Consider the following 23,592-nt stretch of genomic DNA (forward strand, 5'->3'; position numbering starts at 1 on the left):
TACTAGAAATATTTTCTCCTATCATTAATATCATAGTTTTATCAACACAGACACAGACAGGTTTTTTTTAGGAGTATGGAGATTTTGATTTGATAAATATGGCATCATTGTTTGTTAATGCCTTCATAACTTTTGATGTTGATTTTATCGAATTTGGTTACACGACGAATCAGCCAATCAGGTAGAGAAAAGGTAATTAGTCACGAACTATAGGGGCAATTATGGAATGCCGTCCTCGCACCACCATTCCATCCTCCGGCGGTCTGTATAGAGTCAGAGACCCTTCAGCAGATGACCTAGCAAAGGCACAAGGCACGAACACCCTATCATACTTCATACATATATTCTGATGACATTTACAGCTGAATCTCTTCAAGTGAGAAGCTGTTGCCAATGAAGTCGCGCGCGAAATTTGCCCTCCCTTTATTGCTCGCTTTGAGTTTACTGCGACACCGTTGGAGTCGGCCCCTCAAGCATTCAGGAGAGACCCGGGCCACCCTCAGTGGCACCACAGCGCCTTCCATGATGTCCGTAATAGCGTTCGATCCGACGTTCGTCGCATGCTCCACACCCGAGCCGAGGTGCTTGATTTGTGTACTCCTTGTCCTCAATAATGAATAATCCAAGACTTTTTAAAGAATTTGTGAAGCACGATTGCTCTAGATTTTTTGCTTTTGAATGCTATGAAAAACAATTTTCCGATTGTTAATTCTGCAATCGTTGTGCAGGTTCCTTTTCAGGTACCGTTGGAAGTGAATGTGGTGCTGATCGGGTTTAATGAAGATGGAGGCTATAGGTACACGGTAGATGCGCACAAATTGGAGGAGTTACTGAGGGTCAGCTTCCCAAATCACAGACCGTCATGCTTGGAGACTGGCGAGCCCCTGGACATTGAGCATCACGTTGTCTACAATGTTTTTCCGGTAAGCTTTTTTCCTTTCCCTTTTCTTTTTCTGGCCGGCGGCGAAGTAGTCTTGTATTGACTACTATAATTTGGCGTACAATATTGAGTTTATTTTATCCTCAATAGCGTGGTGACTGGTGAATGCATGGCTTTGAAATAGTTGTTGTGTTATGTGTCTATCCACATAACAGGCTGGGCAGCCAGAATTGATAGCACTTGAGAAGGCACTGAAGGAGGCTATGGTTCATACTGGGTCGGCAAGAGAGGTGATTGTCACTTGTATATTTAATTAACACTGGTCTTTGTTTTGCTTGAGATAGGAGTACGATGTATGCTGTTTTAAGTAGACTTCTAATTTTTTTTTACAACTTCTAGACTGATTTTGGAAGGGATGTGCCTACATTTGATGTTGAAGCAACAAAAGTTGAACCCGTATTTCAGAAGCTATATTCCTACATATTTGACGTGGATGAGGTGGGGGTATCGACGGACACAGATGGACCTATGCCTAGTGCTATCTTTGTTGTCAACTTTGATAAGGTGTTGTTTCCAATCTCAATTAGTCGCGGAAATTTCGTCCATGAAGTTCACTTATCTCAAGATTAATTGCCCCCTGGTCCTCTATATGTGCCACTTTTTTTTGAAGAGCCTGCTTTATATATAAATATAAAATATCTACTATTCTCTGCAGTTCTATACTTTTTTCATGTGGAATAGTGACCATCTTCACCCTTACATGTTTATGGGTTTGGTCTGCTTCCTTCACAGGTAAGAATGGATCCTAGAAATAAGGATATAAATCTGGACAGTTTCATGTATGGAAAGGTTACCCAGCTAACTGAAGAAGATTTGAAAAAGCAAGAAGGAGACTATATCTATCGTTATAGATACAATGGAGGTGGAGCCTCACAAGTTTGGCTTGGCTCAGGCAGGTAAAGTTTGCATGTATCATGCATGGAATAGTGCTCTCTCTTTTTTTGTCTGTGTTATTGATAAAAGAAACAGTCTTCTCTTGCAACAGAGTTTCTCAGATTTTTCTCTTTTTTGAGTGTGTTAAGGAATCTCAAGTCTCCATTATTTTGCAAAATTTTAGGTCATATTGGTTTGGTGTAGATCAAATTCATTTTATGTTCGTCAGAAAAAAAATTCTGTCATTCCTCTGTTAGTTGCCTGTCTAATGTTTAGGAAAAAGAACTTTGACTAATAATAACACTGTCTAGTCGTTTTTGTCGTGTGACACATATTTCATACCTTGAGCTAAATTTTGAACCTGGAAATTGATAAGATACATTGCATGCCATGGTGGACTATGCAAGAGGTATTCTTCTTTAACTTGAAATACAATTGCAGCCACTTTACTGTGATGGATGTCTAAATGTGCTGTCATCAGAAAGTGGTTGGCATAGAAAGAATGTTGCTTGAGCTCTTTGGTCATGTTTATTAACATTTTGTAGTAGATATTGTGCTGCTAGGAGCACTGCTGTGAGGTCAAGTTGATATATTACCCCTTGGGTGCACTTTATTGACTTCTAATTACTATTTTACCTTCTTTTGAAAAAAATTAAAAAATAGAAAGCTGCTGTTGCTATCAATTCTAGTTTGAACAATTCCTCAACTGTTTCGACTAGTTATTTTCCAGATAAATTTCAATTTAATAGGCTATAATCAAATTAGACTAATGACAATTATTGTTTGTTAATAGTAGTATATCATCTTTTATTACTAATTGCATTGGTTTTCTTGGACAATTCCAAATTAAGTATTGATGTTACCTTTTGTCTGGAGATCTAATATAATCCTGTTACCTTTCAGATTTGTTGTCATTGACCTCTCAGCAGGTCCTTGCACATATGGAAAGATCGAAACTGAGGAGGGAAGTGTAAGTTCTAAAACACTGCCACGGATACGGTATGTGATGTTTCCAAGAGGTCAGACTGCAGTCAATGATCATTCTACACCTGAAATTTTTCTTGGACAACTTGCCATGTTGGTAGCAACCACAGTTGAGCATGTTATAGCTCCAGATGTTAGGTACTTCGTTTTTAACTGGTCTTAGTATTTTATTTTCATTATATCTACATTATGAGAATATTGCACACAGAGTTGAAATTGGATCCCATATCAGTTTTTAAGTACTTTTGTTTCTTTTCCTTCTTTATTCAAGTTTTGGAGTAACGGTTTTTAAAAACCCAAATGGCTGTCTTTGGCTATGAGGAGGTCTTGAAAGTGCATTGCCTAGATGAAGTATATTCTTCTGCTTTTTGTTTGATTAAAAATTTTAGATACTAGATTGGAAAGTATATTTATTGCATACTGATAGAGAAGGAGGAACACATCACTCAGTACCTAAGGCCCAGCCCATAGCCTGGCCCAAACCATACGGCCCATGTGTTGGCAGGGGTTGTACTTGAGGCCCAGTTTAGGCTAAAAACCCCAGGTACTAAGGAGAAGTACTACCTCCCATCTATATACAACACTTCCTCCCCACTCACTACCGATGTGGGACTCTATCACATACATGCTTCAGAGGGGCCATAAGGAAAGCCCTTTTTATGAAGATCGAGCCAAAGAAACAATTGTTTGGCTTGAGAGATGCCATGGCTGTTTTTGCATTTGCTTGAGTCCACCACTCATATAAAGACTGTGGTGGACTTGTCCACATTAATGCTATATTTTCTTCTGGGTTTTGTACCCTCTACGAAAAATCTAATTTTAAGTTGATTTGTGGTTTTAGGTTTGAAATTGTTGATTTGACAACAAGGTTACTTATACCCATCATTGTTCTCCAAAACCATAATCGATACAATATTTTGGAGCCAGGCCATAATTACAGCATAAATGCTGGAGCAATTGAATCTGAGGTGAGATTTCCAATTATCTATATTTGCTTATGAGTTAAGAGGGTGGATTGTCTTCTCTGTTTCATTATATTGTTGAGTCTATTTCGTTTTGGCTTCGACAGGCAAGGGGGGATGCCTTCTTTTCTTTTCTTTTTTTAATTTAAAATTCCTGTGCAGGGGATGGGGAATGTTTTCCAATTCTAAATTAAATGATTGTGCCAAAATTCTGTTTGGTGGACCAAAATTCACTTGTTGCCAACTTTAGCTATCCATTTCTTCATCTTCATTACTCTTCGAAGTGCACTGGATGAGGGGCATCCATATCGGACTCTCTGCTGGGTTCTCAATTGTCTATAGCTTGTATCAGAACACTGTGTAAACCTGCAGTAAAGTGTATTGAAATGAGTTTATGGGACAGTCCATGATCATGACTCAACAGATACAGCTGAAAAACCGGATAGGGACAAAAAAAGATTTTTGGTTGCCAGTGATTGTGAGGTCAAAATTTTTCACTGATGGGAAATATTTTCAGAAATAAGCAGTGGTGAATTTAGCCTCTTTCAAAATATACCCTCTATAATTAAGCCCTCAAACTTACGTTTTATTAGTTTTTTGACCTTTCAATGTATATTAATATGTGTTTTACACCCCCTAAATTTTCCATTACACTCCTAATGGATGTTTGCCTCACCCAAATTGTGGCTTCTAACTCCGCCACTGGAAATAAGATGAAAATTTTTGCTTAATTAGATCTTTGGGTCTACGTCTTGCGGGATATCCTTCCTAAGCCCTTGTTTTTCTCTTTTTCTGTCCTTTTCAGGTGAAGAAGATGGTCCATGATGGTCAAGAAGTTGTAATTGTTGATGGAACACATGCATTACATAGCCATGAAAAGTTGGCTATTGCTGTTTCCAAAGCGATGCGGGGCTATTCCTTGCAAGAAACTAAGAAGGATGGGCGTTTCCATGTCCATACAAAAACATATCTAGATGGTGCCATTCTTAAAGAAGTGGGTTTATCTTTCAGTCATTCTTTTTTGATATTACTCAAATTTACTGTCTGGTTAACGTACCTCACTCTGTAGGTGTGGTCAGTAAAATAATGCTAAGTTCCAACCTGTGCTTAGCTACAATACTTTCTTGATTGATGCCTTATTATACTTGCAGCAGTCTCTTTCAATGTGTTGGCTTTTAGCCTTGGTTTTATGACATTTTTCTTCTTTCCCTTTGCTCATATAACTTTCTCATTGTAACTTTCTCTTTTGGGTTTCACCTTCTTGGTGGAACTGAATATAGATTATTTATGCATTTGGTAAACAAATATATTTGAGAATTTGGCTGGTTAATTGTGCTTGATACACTGTTCTATCTTACTGCAGGAGATGGAACGATCTGCTGATGTGCTAGCTGCAGGTTTGCTTGAGGTGGCCAATCCATCTCTTTCAAGTAAATTTTTTCTTCGCCAGGTCAGTTTTAATCAAGGTCTACCTTGCTGTTTTTCTTTATATATTTTAATGACGAAGAGAGACATGACGAAGTCACAGGAATTATGTTTTAGGAGACTAGGAGTATACAATCATGAATAGTCAACTAGTATTCTTTTATGCTCTTTCTCATGCTCTTTTAATTGGTCTAAAATAAGTTTCATGTCCCCAGCACTGGATGGATGATACAGATGGCTCTAGTGATTCCATTCTAAAGCATAAACCGCTATGGGCAACTTATGAAGCAAAAAGTGGCAAGAAGAAGAAAAAGAAAACACAAAAGAAACATGGTGATCTGTACCGGACTTATGGAACCAGAGTTATTCCTGTGTGAGTATATCCTAGCATGTGTATTTTAGTATTGTAGACATGGGCAACTTATAGTATTTGAGGCCAAATTCACAATATTTTACTTTCTTCATTCCTCCTCCTCAACACAGTAAGAATTTTTTAACTTAAGTGATTTTTTTTCCCTTGTCGGCTTCTAGTTGTTTTCTCTCTTCAGGTGCTGTACAAGCATAGCATAATTATATATTTTCTGTTTTTGGCCCGTTGCTACATCTAATTCAATGTATTTGGAAAACAAGCAGTATTAGTCTATTATGAAGAGCTCTTTTAATTCCTATTCTTATTGAGTTACTTATTTAGTTATTGCATGTTATGCTGTGGATTCAGGAATTACTTGCCAATACTTTACTGTAACCTGTCAATAGTTTACTGCAACCCAAAAATATTTTTAGTTTTCTTTGTTAAGTTTCTTGAACATTGACATCATAGTTTAGGTCATATTGAACATTGACATTGTATTACTTCCTTTAGCTAGTGATTTATGCAGGCGCTTGTTGACTGATGATGGTTATTGAAGGCATAAAAGATATTTAAAATTTTCAGCAGAATGGGTAGAATTTAACTAACAGTAACTATAGATTGGCCATTTAACTGTTATTCTGCTACTAAAGAATATTATGTAAGTTTACCTTTGGAAACAACTGTAGATCAGCGTGGTGCCGCAAAATGGTATTGATTTTACTCAAGTCATTGAACAAATCATTTATCATGATTATTTCTATGAAAATTATGTGCAAAATGCTATAAAGCTAAGACAGCGGATTGTGCAACCTATGGGATAGTAGCTCATCATATAATAGATATTTGAACTTGTTTCGCGCTTTCCTTTTTGACAGCTTTGTGCTATCATTGGCTGACGTGGATCCACACCTTATGATGGAGGATGATGGCCTTGTATGGACAAGTAATGATGTTGTCATTGTCCTTCAGCACCAAAACGAGAAGATACCTCTAAGGTGAAAGTCACTAGCTAGTTTTCAGTTTTGTAATGTCAACAAATGCTTTCTGTTAATGTTTTAGATATTAGAATACATTTGTTGATAAAATATATTGCTGCGTTCTCTTCAACCCCCTCTACACATTTTTTTGGGGACGAACATCGAAGCAATGATGGGGGGAAATATGGGTATTTGGCATGTCATAAATTGGCTATTCTGTACCGCACCCTTGCCATAACAATAATAAACCATCATTTCACTTCCACAAACACAGCCTTTTGCTCCTTTTGTCTGCATAAAACCATCAATATGGATATTATTCACCCAAACTTACATCTGTAGTCTTATGTTTATTTACAAGATGATTCAATCGACTGTCATCCTGATTCTTAATCCTTAATTCTCACATATGAAATTATGTGTCATCATGTTAACTTTTTGACAACCCTAATTATCCTTCTTTGTTAACTGTTTCCATAATCAATATTCTTGCTTCTGTCGTTGATAGAGTAAGGACCAGTACACCTTAAAGGTAATTCTTATGCTTCATTGTTTTTAAAGATCAAATGACATAGAACACTTATGCATTTCCCAAAATTTGTGGATCTTGTCTGTGGCCTTGGGCTCTTGAGTATGCAGGCATTTACAGATGCTGTATATTTTAAGGAAGATGGGTCGTATTTTCCCAATTTCTTGAAGCTTTTATATGAAGCCATAGATTTTTAACTCTCTTGATTATGCTTTTGTTGCACCAAGGTCACAATGTATTCTTTAATTGTTTGCTCAATGTCCTGTTCAACAGTTATGCTTCAGAAACAGAAAGAAGGCATGCCATTCCATCACAAGCAAAGCGCCACATATTGGCTGGCCTTGCATCTGTTGCTGGTGGGCTGAGTGCACCTTATGAAAAGGCCTCTCATGTGCATGAAAGGCCAGTTGTGAACTGGCTCTTGGCAACTGGCTGTCACCCATTTGGTCCATTTTCTAATACTTCTCTCGTCAGCCAAATGCTACGGGATGTTGCGCTGGTAACTCGATGCCGCAATATTAATTGAGAGCCAATCTTGCTGCATCAGTTGCACGTCATAACTTTATGTATAAACTGGCATCTGAGAATCGTTTTTGTGTTTTACTGCCAGAGGAATACCATATATGCACGTGTTGATTCCGCACTCCGCAGAATACGTGAAACTTCAGAGGCAAGTATTTCATTGCACTGCTACTTTACTATATCCTATGATTTTACTGAATTGATTGTATATCAAGCAGGCTGTGCAAGTTTTTGCAGCAGAGTATCTGCAAACCCCTCTTGGTGAACCTGTGAAAGGCAGGAAGAACAAGACTACAACTGAGCTATGGCTAGAAAAGTTCTACAAGAAAACAACTAACCTGCCTGAACCTTTACCACATGAACTGGTTGAAAGATTGGAGAAATATTTTGATGTAAGCTACTTTTGTGTTTTTGATAAATGTTTCATTTATTTAAATATTTTAAGATCATAATCTTTTGCTTCATATTATTATAACAGAGCCTTGAGGAGCAGCTTGTAGATTTGTCTTCCTTGTTATACGAGCACCGTTTACAGGAGGCACATTTGAACAGTTCAGACATCTTCAAAGTTCTATTTTCTCCCAGCAGTAAGTTTTTTAGGAACATAATCTCTCCAATAGGTTACACCTGAGCTGCTTTCAGATTCAATCCAACTCTTTGCACATTTAGGTAAGTTGATCATGTTCTCGCCGGTGAGAGGGAAAAAATGAGATGCTGTGAAATTGAGTACAAGTATCCTGTGCAGACTTCTCAAACTTACATCTACGGAGGAATTCTTATTGCTGGGTTTTTCGTATATTTTGTTGTCATTTTCTTTTCATCTCCAGTCCGCTGATTATGAATGAGCTGAGGGAGATTATCAACTGATTCAGGCTCCAGTGTTTGCATAATCTATATAGGAAATTTACCAGAGTCTTGATGGATTAATCTGTATTTCTACAGTGCAAGAAATAGTCTTAGGATTTGAAAATTGTTTCGATTATTGGAAGCATAGCCTCTAGTTGCTTATTGTTGATCACTTGATTGGTCCCATTAATTTCACCGCTTGAGATTCTGCCGTCTGACTGAAAGTAGTTTCATGGAAGACTACTTGCGCAAATGGAGCTACGTCGACTGTGAGCCGTGAACCTTGGACCTCTCCGAGGAGGAATCGTAAAGCTCAATTTCGATGTAGCCATACGAGCACAATGGGCGACTATCTCCACTGCAGTAAGGGATCACACAGGAAATTTACTTCTTGCTAGAGCAGAGCCCATAGTTACCCCTGATCCGGCGGATGGAGAAGCTTAGAGGTTTAGCAGGGACTGTGTTGGAAGGAGACTCTGAAATTGTAATTGCAGCAATTAACAACCCTAATCTGGTGGAAATTTGGAAATTATCCAAAGTATCATGAGAGGTCTTCTTTGTTTTTGAATTTGGAGGCGAACCGATCAGCAAATGGTTTGCCCATGATATTGCTGAATGGGCAGCAACAACCCACTGGGCTGGTTGCAAACCAGTTAGTCAAAGCCACTTTGATGTATTTGTCTTTGATTTCAATAAAAGACCCAAAAACAGCAAGAACCCCTCAACCAACCCCACGACTACGACCGACCTCTTACAAATGTGACGTCACCACGTGCGTATTAACCTCTGGGAACATTCCACGTTGCAGTTGTCTTGATAACCGAGTCACGTGTTTCTAATTTCCGGAGCTCTCCTTCCTGCGTATATAACTAAACCAAACCAACCTCCCCTCTCATTTCATTTAGCCGACTCGCAAGGAAGCCTCCCTGCAATGTGTCCGTCCTGTAGAATCGTACGCGAAGAGCCCCGACTCGGACCAGACTTCAGAGCAGCGTTCGACGTTCTCGATTCCGACCGGGATGGGAAGATAAGCCGCGAAGATCTCCAAAACTTCTACGGCAGGATCTATGGCGGCAGCGGTGCGGAGGAAGATGTGATAGGGTCGATGATGACGGCGGCGGATGTGAACAGGGACGGATTTGTGGAATACGAGGAGTTCACATGTGTTTTAAGAGCGAAGGAGAGATCAGACAGGGAAATGATGGAGGAGGCGTTTAAGGTGATGGATGTGGACGGTGACGGCAAAGTGAGCCATGAAGATTTGAAGCGGTATATGGAGCGTGCCGGGTTGGATGCAAATGATGAAGATATCAAGGCCATGATCAGATTGGGAGGTGGTGATGGTACGGAAGGCGTGACATATCATAGTCTGCTTAAGATCTTAGCCATGGATAACTAGCCATTGAGTTTGGTCTTCTCCGTTGTTTGAGGTTCACCGGTCAAAAGGAGACTACTTTTTCTTTTTCTTTTTCTTTTTTTTAAACCTATTCAGGTGAAACGCACCGTTTCGTTTAGAATTGTCATCCCGGGACAAAACAAGTTGTATTTTAGCCTTCTTTGCCGGGTTTTTCGGAAAAGTAACACTTTTTTAAACCAACTTTTGAAAACTAACCCACTTTTTTAAAAACATGAAATCTAACACTTTTTTGCTTTTTTCTGACTGAAATACCCTTATCACATACCACAATACACATTGACATCCCACAGTAGACAGAGACATCCGTAACCCATCGAGAAAAACCAAAATCCGATTTACCGAAACTCCATTCCTGACATTTACCGGTGTTTATTTGCCGCACCAAATCTTCGGGTGTTTCTTCGAGAGGTCTGGGGTTTAGGCTTGGGCATTCTTCAGCCTTATCGGCGTTCCCATCGCTGCCGTCATTCTTGCTCTATATCGACATTAATAACCCCAAGTGAGTGATTTTTAAGTTCGCATGGTATATAGGCTTCGTTAGAACTCTCTTACCTTGCATTCAATCGTATACACACCATATTCATTTGATTTAGTTTATGTTCTTCTTCCAGTATTTGTTGAGATTTGTTCGAGTTTTTGTTTATTGATGTTCGAGTATTTTTGTAGATCTGTTCGAGTATGTACTGATAGATGTTCAAGTGAGATATGTTCGAGTATATACCGATATATCTGTTCGAGTATTAGTTGAGATATGTTCGAGTATTTACCGATAGATGTTCGAGTTTTTGTTTATTGATGTTCGAGTATTTTTGTAGATATGTTCGAGTGAGATCTGTTCGGGTATTTACCGATATATCTGTTCGAGTATTTGTTGAGATCTGTTCGAGTATTTACCGATATATCTGTTCGAGTATTAGTTGATATCTGTTCGAGTATTTATCGATATATCTGTTCGAGTTTTTGTTTATTGATGTTCGAGTATTTGTTGACTTCACAGAATGATAAAGGAAATATTTGATAAAAATTGACATTAGGTGAAATAAACTCTAACGTGCCCATGTAAGGATTACATCGTTTATGTCATTCATTGCAGTTCCAACATGGGCTGCAAGGTCCAAATGGGACTCTTGTAGCCGATAAGCATTTTGGCCTCGAGCGTGACCCCATGCATTGTCACGAATTCTGATCAATGCATCCCTCACTGAACGGAGCACGTCCGTGTAGGACTGGTTACGTTCATATTCGTTCTGAAGGTTGCTTTCGGCTTCCTTCAGTAGTTCTTTCAACCCTTCAATGGAGTTCTCAGGATTTTCTCTATATAACTCCTCAGATACAGTGAATATGTCGACGATAGGGTCTTGAGGCTCCTCGGTGTTCGTCGAAGTGGAACCTTTCTCTTGGACCCCTGTCTTCTTTGAAGAAGACGGGTCTTCAGTCTTTGCTCTCTTTGGAGGAATGGGGTCTTCCTCTTCATTTATTGCTCTCTTTGAAGAAGTTCGATGAGAAGAACTCATTTTAGATCGAGATGGGTGATCTTTGATTTAAGAGGATAAAGGATGACCTTAAACAGTTTCTTCCTATGTCCTATTTATAGTTGAAGGAACAACGTTCTAATAAGTGGGCAGTTATTTTAAAAGAACGTGGGGAAGCTAAAACGGTTACTACTCGAACTCTTCAAATTCTATGAATTAAATTTGAACCTAAATGATTCGAGTAATATGTGATATGTGTTCGAGTATTTTGTTACACATGTTCGAGTAATATGTGATATGTGTTCGAGTATATTGTTACACATATTCGAGTATCTTTCATATGTGTTCGAGTATTTTGTTACACATGTTCGAGTAATATGTGATATGTGTTCGAGTATATTGTTACACATGTTCGAGTATATTGTTACACATATTCGAGTATCTTTCATATGTGTTCGAGTATTTTGTTACACATGTTCGAGTAATATGTGATATGTGTTCGAGTATATTGTTACACATGTTCGAGTATCTTTCATATGTGTTCGAGTATTTTGTTACATATGTTCGTCTATTATTGGATATATGTTCGAGTATTTACTTATATCTGTTCGAATATTATTTGATATATGTTCGAGTAATATGTGATATGTGTTCGAGTATTTTGTTACACATGTTCGAGTAATATGTGATGTGTTCGAGTATTTTGTTACACATGTTCGAGTAATATGTGATATGTGTTCGAGTATTTTGTTACACATGTTCGAGTAATATGTGATATATGTTCGAGTATATTGTTACACATGTTCGAGTATCTTTCATATGTGTTTGAGTATTTTGTTACATATGTTCGAGTATTATTTGATATATGTTCGAGTTTTATGTGATATATGCTCGAGTATTATGGATGTGTGTTCGAGTAAATATTTCAACAGGTTAAATATTACAACAGATATTAAATGAAACAAATAATGTAACGGAAATATAAATTTTATTTATAAAATTTTTTATTACAACCTAACTCCAGATGTTCAATTTTTCACTTATTTTATCTAAAACCTCGTTGATCAAAACAGATAGATCAAGGAGGGAGTCCTGGAGTTTATGGGTGTCCTGCTCCATAGCTCGCTTCTCAGCTAGCTCATGGAGCTGGGACAATGAACTCCCAGCAGATTGGAGAGCTTTAGTAAGCTCTGCAATCTTAGCTTCGTGATCTTCCAGGTCTTCATATGCCTCCTCCAGTTCCTTTCTCAAGGTGTTGACAGCAGTCCGAGAGGATGTCATATTATACAAAAAGGAGATTTCTCTTTTCGGTTGATGTATATCTTTCCCGTAGATAGTGCTATATATATAGGAATAATCCTAAGTATTAACTCCACTGTATTTAATGCTTATCAAAAATCGAAACGTCATAATTAATATTAAACATTAAATCTCAACTAATCCCACGCGTTTTGAAAAGATAAACATAGAAAATTGGAAAACGTACAACTAATAACCATTAAAGATAAGGGTAATATCACTTTTATCCGGATAATAGTATTTAAAAATATGGCTTATTTTTTATTATATATGTTCGAGTGTTTTATGATATCTGTTCGAGTATTATATTACATATGTTCGAGTGTTTTAGGATAACTGTTCGAGTGTTTATGATATGTGTTCGAGTATTATATTACATATGTTCGAGTGTTTTAGTATAACTGTTTGAGTATTTTAGGATATCTGTTCAAGTGTTGTATTACATATGTTCGAGTATTATAGGATATCTGTTCGAGTGTGTATGATATCTGTCCGAGTGTTTATTGTTTGATAGTGCTATGTATATAGGAATAATCCTAAGTATTAACTCCACTGTATTTAATGCTTATCAAAAATCGAAACGTCATAATTAATATTAAACATTAAATCTCAACTAATAACCAATAAAGATAAACATAGAAATCAAATGTCTCGCACGCGTTTTGAAAAGACAAACATAGAAAATCAAATGTCCCCCAAGCGTTTTGAAAAGATAAACATAGAAAATCGGAAAACGTACAACTAATAACCATTAAAGAGAAGGGTAATATCACTTTTATCCAAATAATATTATTTAAAAATATGGCTTATTTTTTATTATATATGTTCGAGTATTTTAGGATATCTGTTCGAGTGTTTAGGATATCTGTTCGAGTGTTTAGGAGACCTGTTCGAGTGTTTTAGGAGATCTGTTCGAGTGTTTAGGATATCTGTTCGAGTGTTTTAGGATAACTGTTCGAGTGTTTATGATATCTGTCAGAGTGTTAATGATATCTGTTCGAGTGTTTTAGGAGATCTGTTCGAGTGTTTAGGATATCTGTTCGAGTGTTTTAGGATAACTGTCCGAGTGTTAATGATATCTGTTCAAGTGTTTTCTTTGATATGTTCGAGTATTTAAGGATATCTGTTCGAGTATTAGATGCCATCTGTTCGAGTGTTTTGTTTGATATGTTCGAGTGTTTGAAGGGATATGTTCGAGTATTTTATGATATCTGTTCGAGTATTAGATGCCATCTGTTCGAGTGTTTTTTTTGATACGTTCGAGTGTTTGAAGATATCTGTTCGAGTATTCTATTATATATGTTCGAGTTGTTTATGATGTTTGTTCGAGTTTTCAAGTTCTTGCAATTTTGTTTTTCAGGAATGGGTGTGGTTGACCTTGTTGTTATATACGGCGGAGATTGAGAATTTTCAGGAGGAATTTACAAATTCATTGGTGGTACTGGGAAAGGTTTTGTTGTGAATGAGTCCATTTCCTATGAGGATTTTTTGGAGAAGATATACAAGATTACGGGAATTGATCGAACTTCAAATGAGTTGCTCATGAAATTTGTATATAACACACATTTCCATATGGAACCGTTGGTTGTTAGCAATGAAGATGACTTGCAATTCTTCTTACGACAGAATGATGATGCACGGCGACCTGACGCTTCACGGAAACCGGGTACCCCACTATGTATAACAGTAAGACCAAAAGAACATCAACAGTTTCATTCGCAGGATGCAAGTTATGTTCCAGAAACTCAACCTTTTGTTGGACGTGCCAGAAATCGGATTGATGATTTTCCTAGTTTAAGCCAATTCGAAGAAGATTTTGATGCTGTTAGAGATGGCCAGGGTCGAGAAGATAATATTAATGATGAATACGATGATGACATTCCTTTTGTTGGAGGTGCAAGTTATGTTCCAGAAACTCAACCTTTTGTTGTTGATGATGTTGCTGCAACTAATGATCCTAATACGCAGACGGGTGAGAACATTCAGGTTGGGCAATATAGTGGGAGCAATACTATTGACCTCAACAGCGAATCATCTGATACGTTTGATGTGGGGGTGATTTTTACAAACAAGAAAGAGTTGCATAAGCATATATCCCTCTATGCTATTAAGAAGAATTTTCAATTCAGGGTGACGAGGTCGACGAAGTCTTTGCTTGTGGTCGAGTGTCTTGCAAGTGGATGCCAATGGCGTATGAGAGGTATAAAGCTAAAAGAAACTGAACTTTTTCTTGTGAAAAAATTCAATGATACTCACACATGTTCGTTGGAATTTGTGAATCATGGGCACAAGCAAGCATCAGGAAGGGTGATTGGTGATTGCATCAGGGCCAGATATGAAGGTGTTGGGCGTGTTTACAGACCAAATGACATAATTCAGGATATTAGAAGAGAATATGGCATTAATATTACCTATGATAAGGCATGGAGGGCTAGAGAATGTGCGCTTTATTCTCTTCGTGGTTCACCGGAAGAATCATTTGCTTACTTACCCCATTATTGTGCTGTATTGGAGAATAATAACCCTGGTACAATTACTCATATTGAGTCTAATGATGATAATCGATTCAAGTATTTTTTCATGGCAATTGGTGCAAGCTTACGTGGATTTCATAGTTCAATGCGCCCTGTTATCGTCGTTGATGGCACCCATTTGAAGGGTAAGTATTTGGGTACACTTTTTGTGGCAACTGCTTTGGATGGAAACGAGCAAATTTATCCGGTTGCTTTTGGCATTGGTGATTCTGAGAATAATGCATCTTGGCAATGGTTTTTTGAAAAATTACGGGATGCCATTACAGTTGAAGACTTCTCACGGTTATGTATCATTTCAGACAGAAATCCTAGCATTGATAGGGCAGTTTCACTTGTATTGCCTGGTTCATTTCATGGCGCATGTATCGTCCATATCCAACGAAACATGAAGGCGAAAGGGTTCAACGAATCTATCATCCCTATATATCTTAAAGCTGCTAAGGTGTATCGAACATCTGAATTCGAGCATTTAATGAATCAGTTGCGTAATGTCGACGGAGGTAGACCTTATGCTTATTTAGTTGAAGCTGGTTTCCATAGGTGGTCTAGAGCACTGTCTTCTGGTAAGAGATATAGTATCATGACGACGAACATTGCAGAGTGCTTGAATGCTATACTACGAGATGCTCGAAGTTTGCCGATTACAATGCTAGTTGAACAATTGCGTGCCAAATTGCAGGAATGGTTCAGTGCTCGTCGTAATAACGCAGCATCTGTCACTTCTTACCTATGTTGCGAGTGTGACAAGGAAGTTAGAAAGAGAAGCAATAGGTCACAACGACTAAATGTTCAACCGATAAGCCATAGTGAGTACTATGTACGAGATGGTGATCAAGATGGACAGGTTGATCTGCAAAACAAGACATGTTCATGCCGTGTGTTTGATCTTGACCAACTTCCTTGTGTACACGCATTGGCTGCATGTCGAGTTCGGAACATATCTTTTAATTCCTTGTGTTCTCCGTACTATACGAATGAGGCTCTAATGTTAGCTTATGCTGAAGCTATATACCCAGTAACTATTGAGGATCAACGCAAAGTTAGCGAGGACAACGTATTGCTCCCACCGGCGACTAGACGTCAAGGGGGGAGGCCAAGACAACGAAGGATCCCATCATCTGGTGAAACTATAGCAATGAGGATATGTTCCCGGTGTCGACAGCGAGGTCATAATCGTCAAACATGCAAAGAGCCAATCGCATTGACTCCAACATCATAGATGTAACATGCATTGACTCCAACATCATTAATGTTATGATTTTTGATAAATTCATTAATCAGTTAACTGTATTACTCGAACAGAATCAATGTATTACTCCAACAGTTAAATGTTTTACTCGAATAGCCTGGACAATTACTCGAAATGGGCCATCATTTACTCGAATAGACTCAACAAATACTCGAACATGTGCCACCAATTACTCGAATAGACCCAAGAAATACGCTAAATGGTACACCTATATACTCGAATATACTCAACAAATGCTCGAACATGTGAATTACTCGATCATTTAATAGGTTACTCGAACATGTGAATATTATATTACTCGATCAAATAAGAAAAGTACTCGAACAAATATACATTATAGTATATTACTCGATGATAATAGGTAATTACTCGAACAAATGTACCTTGCATTACTCGAACCAATATTTGTATTACACTGAGTTATATACAATTTAATAGGATGAAAATAAATATTTACAAAAGTAAGTTAAAAATGTTGTCCGTATGACTCGATTGCGAATTTCCTCCTGTAAAACATCATGTCTGTCTGATTAATAAGTTGTATTGGCATTCCTGCACTCAATACCTCTATAAATTTTATTGTGAACATCCCACAATCTCCCCTGTAAAACATAAGATAGCATATATGTTACAAAAATATATAAACGTTAACCACCATGAAAAATTTATCTAACACTGGAAACATTTACCCGGTCTCTTGCTGAGGAACAACTTGCAATCTATGAGCAGGCCATGGGGCGACTCCTGCATCAATCCCACCCAAACGAAGGATGTATGGCAACATAGTCCTCAACGGTTTCATATGATTATTGCAATCCTCCTTGCTGGTGATTGAAATTTTGGGATCATATACATTGATCCATTTGTTGCCAACTTCAACCTCAATTGCAACCCAATGGATATTTCTCCAGTTCATGGGAAAGTAAATGTAATCTACACCATTCAATGGTATGGACCCTTCAGGGTTTTTTCCAGAAATATAGTGCTCAAAGACTTCATGTTTGTCCCATTCTCCAACATTATGAGGATCTTTAGTGAACTCATTAAAGTGGGATTCAACTGATACCTGTAAAATGTACTATATTATTTTTTCTCAAATACTCGAACATCCGACTAAACTACTCGAACATGTGAAATAAAATACTCCAACATATGAAATAAAAATACTCGAACATCCGACTAGAATACTCGAACATGTGAATTAAAATACTCGAACAACTGACTAAAAAACTCGATCATGTATCTTAAAAAACTCGAACATGTGAAATAAAATACTCGAACATCCGACTAAACTACTCGAACATGTGAATTAAAATACTCGAACAACTGACTAAAAAACTCGATCATGTATCTTAAAAAACTCGAACATGTGAAATAAAATACTCGAACATATGAAATAAAAATACTCGAACATCCGACTAAACTACTCGAACATGTGAATTAAAATACTCGAACAACTGACTAAAAAACTCGATCATGTATCTTAAAAAACTCGAACATGTGAAATAAAATACTCGAACATATGAAATAAAAATACTCGAACATCCGACTAAAATACTCGAACATATGAAATAAAATACTCAAACATCCGACTAAAATACTCGAACATGTGAACTAATATACTCGAACATCAAGTTCAACAACTCGAACATCTAACAAACATACTCGAACACACATATAAAATACTTACAGTGAATATAGTGTCCAACAGCACAACCTTCTTCTTGAATATGGCAGGGTATTGCTTGATCCTCTTCATGAGGAGGTACATTGCGACGTCCATATGCTACAAAATCAAAGATAACTATAAGTAACTATTACGAATAATTTTTTTTTTAAATATGGTTATATATATGTTACCTGGTCTGTCAACCAGTAATCGGGTGTCATTGCGTTGATAAACCAATTTTTGTATAACTTCTTTCCACCAACAACCAAATAAGATGTATCCTCAGCCCTGTTTCTTACCCATGCTTCAAATCCTTGTCTCCAAAGAGTCGAATACGACCTCTTTAAATTGATTGGCCAAGGACCATCAATATTTTGGTTGGTGCTTCTTTCTTGTGATTAACACTCTGTTCGCATTGGATTATATATATTTACACGTCTCGATGTGGAACCTCTTTTTCTTCCCCGTGTAAATGTGTACTTGGCTTTTGGAATCTCTTCAACTCCAATTGAACTTTTGTCTGTCATTGGCTGTTCAAACACTTGTTCTGTGAGATCCATCAATCCAGCAACTACGGCTGCATCCTCAACATCATCGGCATGTCTAACAGGGGAAACTGTCTTTCCCTCATTGTCCTCCTCCTCTTTATCCGCATCATACGTTTCCTCCTGGTCCTCTTTTTTATCCTCATCATGCGTTCCCTCATCATTCTTTTCACCCTCATCATCCTTTCCCTCATCATCCTTTTCACCCTCATCCTTTCCCTCGTCATCCTTTTCACCCTCATCATCCTTTCCCTCGTCATCCTTTCCCTCGTCATCCTTTTCACCCTCATCATCCTTTCCCTCATCCTCATTCTCATCCTTTTCATCTTGATTTCCATCCTTATCCTCCTTTTTCTCCCAATTTCCTTTTAACACTGCCAGACCTTCGTAAATTGCCTTGGTAGTCTCAAAAAAACCAGTAATGCTTTCAACAATTTCCTTTTTCATGTCCAAAAGTTGACCACCATGCTCTCCCAACTTCTGCTCTATGGCATCGAACTTGGCCTTCAATATCAAATTCCCTCCAGCTTTATGTGCATGTGCATGCTCGATGTGATCATCCCTTCTCTTCGTTCTTTTCTCTTTTCTCATTTTTTCTTCAACATTAACATTGTAATCCCTCCTTCTCTTAGTTCTTCTCTCTTTTCTCTGTTTCTCTTCTTCATCTTCTTCAGACTTATCTCTGCTTCTTTTAATTTCTCTTTTCTTAATTCTCTTCATAACCTCCCTAACATAATCCTTCTCCAGCTCAGCCTCCGTTGGCACTAGAGCATCATGAACCTCAATCTGTGAAGATTAAAACAAAGTGATGAGTGAAATTAGAACACCAAAATACAAATACTCGAACATCAACCTACAACTACTCGAACATGTTACTATAAATACTCAACTATAAAACTACAAATACTCGAACATAAGACTAAAACTACCCGAACAACAAATTTTATTAAACATTTTAACTTCACTAACCTTTATCAGTTCAAATACATCTGACACGATGTCATCTGAAGTAGGGGTTTGATTCCCTGAGTACTTGAGTATTCTGGGGTGTGTTTCACCACATTTGGTGGCATACCTCTGGGCTATAATGGGTACAATTTCATACGCCCAAATCTTCAAATAATCAAAAAAAATATTGGTAAACTATTATTACAATAAATAATAAACAGAACACAAATAGAATGATCTTTTTTTTTTTTACCTGGAGTACTATTGGCATTCCATAAAGGCTGTATGTCTCCTTTGCCTTACCCTTACTCAAGTATTTTTCAGCCCTTCCAATCATGGCACATGCAAGAGAGGTAGCAGTACGTTCGTAGCAAACGCTTCCCCATGGATATTGGTTGAAGGCATCCAAATCATCCACAAGTTGGAGCCACTTAATATTAATGGCATTTCTTCTCTCTCTAGGCATCAATACAGACTCAACAAAATACACCAAAGCTAACTTCAAAGCATCATGAGCATTATCACATTTATCGAATGCCTCTTCCAGCTCAGCTCTGCTTACATTGGTCCCCTTCCCCTTACCCTTGCCCTTTCCACATTTTTCTTCAAAATAAAGGGATTTTAGCCTATTAACAGATGTATCAACCAGACTTGACACATCGGGCACAGATTCTGTACATAATAGTCCGGTGATAATCGCAAAATCTTCAATACCAAATGTGCACTTCTTTCCACCAATATTGAAATGCAATCTTTCTCCAAAATCACCCTGGGGAGAAACAATTTGACTTAGTAGAAGCTGGTGTATCAGTTGTGAAGAACAACTGATGTCATGTACATCCAGCATCATGCCAAAGCATGATTGCCTAAAAACCTCAAGTTGCTCCTCATTCAACTTCAATTTAATTGAAGTGGTAACAACTGATATGTTTGAAAATGTGGTTACCCGGGCGGGGAAATGTTGCTCCTCACTTATCAGATAGTCTACATGGGACAATTAATTAAAACACAAAATTAATAATACTCGAACAGCCAAACTAAAATACTCGAACAATAAATCATATATACTCGAATAGTCAAACTAAAATACTCGAACAGTAAATCATATTTACTCGAACAATCAAACTCAAATACTCGAACAACAAACCATATTTACCCGAACAATCAAACCAATATTTACTCGAACAATCAAACCATATTTACCCGAACAATCAAACCAATATTTACCCGAACAATCAAACAAATATTTACTCGAACAATCAAACCATATTTACCCGAACAATCAAACCAATATTTACTCGAACAATCAAACCAATATTTACTCGAACAGTCAGTCAAATAAAAATACTCGAACAGTAAACCATATTTACTCGAACAGAACCGCCAAATACTCGAACAGTCAACCATATTTACTCGAACAGAGCAGCCAAATACTCGAACAGTCAACCATATTTACTCGAACAGAACAGTCAAACCCAAATCCCCAAACAGGATAATCTATTTACCCGAACAGTCAACCCAGAAAACTCGAACATCAACCAGAAAACTCGAATAGTAAACCATATTTACTCGAACAGAACAGCCAAATACTCGAACAGTCAACCATATTTACTCGAACAGAACAGTCAAACCCAAATCCTCAAACAGGATAATCTATTTACCCGAACAGTCAACCCAGAAAACTCGAACATCAACCAGAAAACTCGAACAGTAAACCATATTTACTCGAACAGATCATTCAAATCCAAATATATAAACAGGATAATCTATTTACCCGAACAGTCAACCCAGAAAACTCGAACATCAACCAATAAAACTCGAACAGTAAACCATATTTACTCGAACAGATCATTCAAATCCAAATATATAAACAGGATAATCTATTTACCCGAACAGTCAACCCAGAAAACTCGAACATCAACCAATAAAACTCGAACAGTAAACCATATTTACTCGAACAGAACAGTCAAACCCAAATCCTCAAACAGGATAATCTATTTACCCGAACATCAAATCATAAAACTCGAACACCAACCTATCATACCCAAATCCACTAACAACATACTGGAAACCTAAACCCATAAACGCTAATGAAATATGGAAACCCTATAGCAGGAAAAACTAAAACCCTAAGCACCCACCACTGATAAAATCAAAAACACAAACCGTGATCACTGCTTACTGGAACGAAACACAAATACAACACTAAATAATACATAACATACCCATGCTGTACCAGGTCGAATGTCACAGAAATCGTATATGACAGTGTATTCGAGAATGGAGACTATCGGAAATCGTCGAAAAAGAACGTTAAAGAAGAAAGAAGAAGGTGAAGGATGTCGCGGGAAGTGGAGGCCGGCCTTTGAACCAAAACTATGTCGTTCCAATGTGGAATAAGGGTATTTGGGACAATTCCTTTCAAAAAAGTGTTAGATTTCATGTTTTTAAAAAAGTGGGTTAGTTTTCAAAATTTGGTTTAAAAAAGTGTTACTTTTCCGAAAAACCCTTCTTTGCCAGCTTAGAAGCCTACTTTTCTATTTCAGAGATTTGTCGATTATATGTCGTTTTTGTTTTGTAGCTCGTGAATGCCAAATATTCTTTTACATTCATGAAGGCTGTAGGGCAGTCTTGAACTAGCGGGATACTTGAATTCGAATGAGCCCAACTTTAGATTGCAATATAAGCTATCCAAAACAAGCCTACCTAAGCTTGCACTAGAATAATATATCAAACGGACAACATATTAGGATTATCCGCCAACAACCTCAGCCGAGGTAGTTAAGGCATTCCCAAGTTCAAGTTCCCCTCCCCACTTAACAAGACAAAAACCCAATCAAACGAGAATTTGTGCCTTTCGACATTCAAATGGGCTCTAAATCTTGCGAGATTAAGAAATGGGCCGAATCTGCAGAAGTGGATTTGTTGACACTCCTCTCCTACAGTAACCAAGAGGCTTTCTGCTTGCTCCCTTGAAACAAGTACGCAGCAAGCCCACAAATACAGAACCTGAGTTTCAGAACCAAGGAGAAGAAAAGGAGGCTGGCTGTTTGGCATACTGAATAGGAGCTTAAGGCAGCAGAAATTGGAAGCGCATCTAATGGAGTAGAATTACAGTACAGTTACTGCGATGGAAGCAGCAGAACAGCTCCTCACTGACTAGCAAAATGCAGAATGTTGGATATTTAGACCAAATATATTATGCCGTTCTCTACCTTTAGCTTTACAACCTTGTAAAATATATTGAAGAAAAAAAATTAAGAAACAAAAGTAAATAAATCCTTCACCTTCTGGCAAATATGTGTTCTTGTTCGGAAAGCCGATCCCGCAGGTTATCAGTTTTGAAAATGTGAAACACGTATTTCTCAATCTGCAATACAAGTTCCATGAGAAATTGTCATTAAAAAAGAGTACCTTGACAAACAGAACACCATAATATAATAATCTAATTGCAGCATTTCAATACAAAGCGCAAGCGCCCTTTTCAAAAATTGATGGAGTAGTGGTTCAGCACAAGCGCATTTAGTTTCCTCTCCCAACAAGTATCTATATTTTCCCCCTCTTTCCTTTCTTAATGGAGAAGAATTAAGAAGAGGAGGGGCATCTGGATTTGAACCTGAAGTGAACTGAGCATATAAAAGCCCAATTTTTCCAACCAGTTGCCAGTAGCCAGCTATTGGGGTTCAGTAGACAATATCAGTCTAGCTATTTGTTTTTCTCCACAATTACTGGAAGCATAAGCTTCAATTGTTTGAAATAAAGTACCATAGGCATTATTGTTGCGTTCATCTAGTGTATTTTTCACTCTGTTCTGTTCGCAAGTTAAATTGTAAATAATTAAATTTTTTGTAAGAAAAAAAAAAAAAAGAAGAAAGAAATGGATAGTACACACGTGTGGATTGTACACAAAGCCAATAATTACTTGTATATTTCACAACATATATTACACTGCTCTCAAATTTCAAACCGTACAGCTCAGTTTGATCGAGGGATCACAGACTAGTGCACTGGGCTGTCGTTTTTATTTCACACTACACGTGCACGTACAA

At 37.6% G+C, this 23,592-nt stretch overlaps 4 protein-coding genes across 8 annotated transcripts; 3 read left to right on the forward strand and 1 right to left on the reverse strand.

Annotated features, from left to right (window-relative positions):
• The first annotated feature begins 136 nt into the window (after nucleotides 1-136).
• Nucleotides 137-8,582, forward strand: LOC120012804. 5 transcript variants are annotated; one of them, XM_038864328.1, is made up of 16 exons: nucleotides 138-581; nucleotides 729-923; nucleotides 1,096-1,170; nucleotides 1,280-1,444; nucleotides 1,673-1,836; nucleotides 2,717-2,935; nucleotides 3,639-3,765; nucleotides 4,565-4,753; nucleotides 5,123-5,209; nucleotides 5,400-5,557; nucleotides 6,412-6,531; nucleotides 7,316-7,541; nucleotides 7,653-7,712; nucleotides 7,783-7,956; nucleotides 8,043-8,151; nucleotides 8,234-8,582. In XM_038864328.1, the coding sequence occupies exons 1-16, from the start codon at nucleotides 561-563 to the stop codon at nucleotides 8,272-8,274; spliced, it is 2,130 nt and encodes a 709-aa protein (XP_038720256.1). In that variant the 5' UTR covers nucleotides 138-560; the 3' UTR covers nucleotides 8,275-8,582. The 5 variants fall into 5 exon arrangements, with proteins under 5 accessions (XP_038720257.1, XP_038720256.1, XP_038720258.1 ...); XM_038864329.1 differs by lacking the exon at nucleotides 1,280-1,444 and having other exon boundaries at nucleotides 137-581; XM_038864330.1 differs by lacking the exon at nucleotides 138-581 and having other exon boundaries at nucleotides 783-923; nucleotides 1,031-1,170.
• Nucleotides 8,583-9,290: 708 nt separating this feature from the next.
• Nucleotides 9,291-22,155, forward strand: LOC120012807 (calcium-binding protein CP1-like). Its single transcript, XM_038864334.1, has 2 exons — nucleotides 9,291-9,974; nucleotides 22,064-22,155. Exon 1 carries the CDS (start codon nucleotides 9,342-9,344, stop codon nucleotides 9,807-9,809), a length of 468 nt encoding a protein of 155 aa, XP_038720262.1. The 5' UTR covers nucleotides 9,291-9,341; the 3' UTR covers nucleotides 9,810-9,974; nucleotides 22,064-22,155.
• LOC120012685 lies at nucleotides 13,961-16,351 on the forward strand. Its single transcript, XM_038864120.1, has 2 exons — nucleotides 13,961-13,964; nucleotides 14,013-16,351. The coding sequence occupies exons 1-2, from the start codon at nucleotides 13,961-13,963 to the stop codon at nucleotides 16,349-16,351; spliced, it is 2,343 nt and encodes a 780-aa protein (XP_038720048.1).
• LOC120012808 lies at nucleotides 16,772-17,433 on the reverse strand. The gene is made up of 2 exons (XM_038864336.1): nucleotides 17,071-17,433; nucleotides 16,772-16,983 (listed from the first exon to the last, which is right to left on the reverse strand). The coding sequence occupies exons 1-2, from the start codon at nucleotides 17,295-17,297 to the stop codon at nucleotides 16,848-16,850; spliced, it is 363 nt and encodes a 120-aa protein (XP_038720264.1). The 5' UTR covers nucleotides 17,298-17,433; the 3' UTR covers nucleotides 16,772-16,847.
• Nucleotides 22,156-23,592: the final 1,437 nt, after the last annotated feature.

The sequence above is a fragment of the Tripterygium wilfordii genome, chromosome 13, assembly GCF_013401445.1.
Source record: "Tripterygium wilfordii isolate XIE 37 chromosome 13, ASM1340144v1, whole genome shotgun sequence".
Classification (NCBI taxonomy): Eukaryota; Viridiplantae; Streptophyta; class Magnoliopsida; order Celastrales; family Celastraceae; genus Tripterygium; species Tripterygium wilfordii.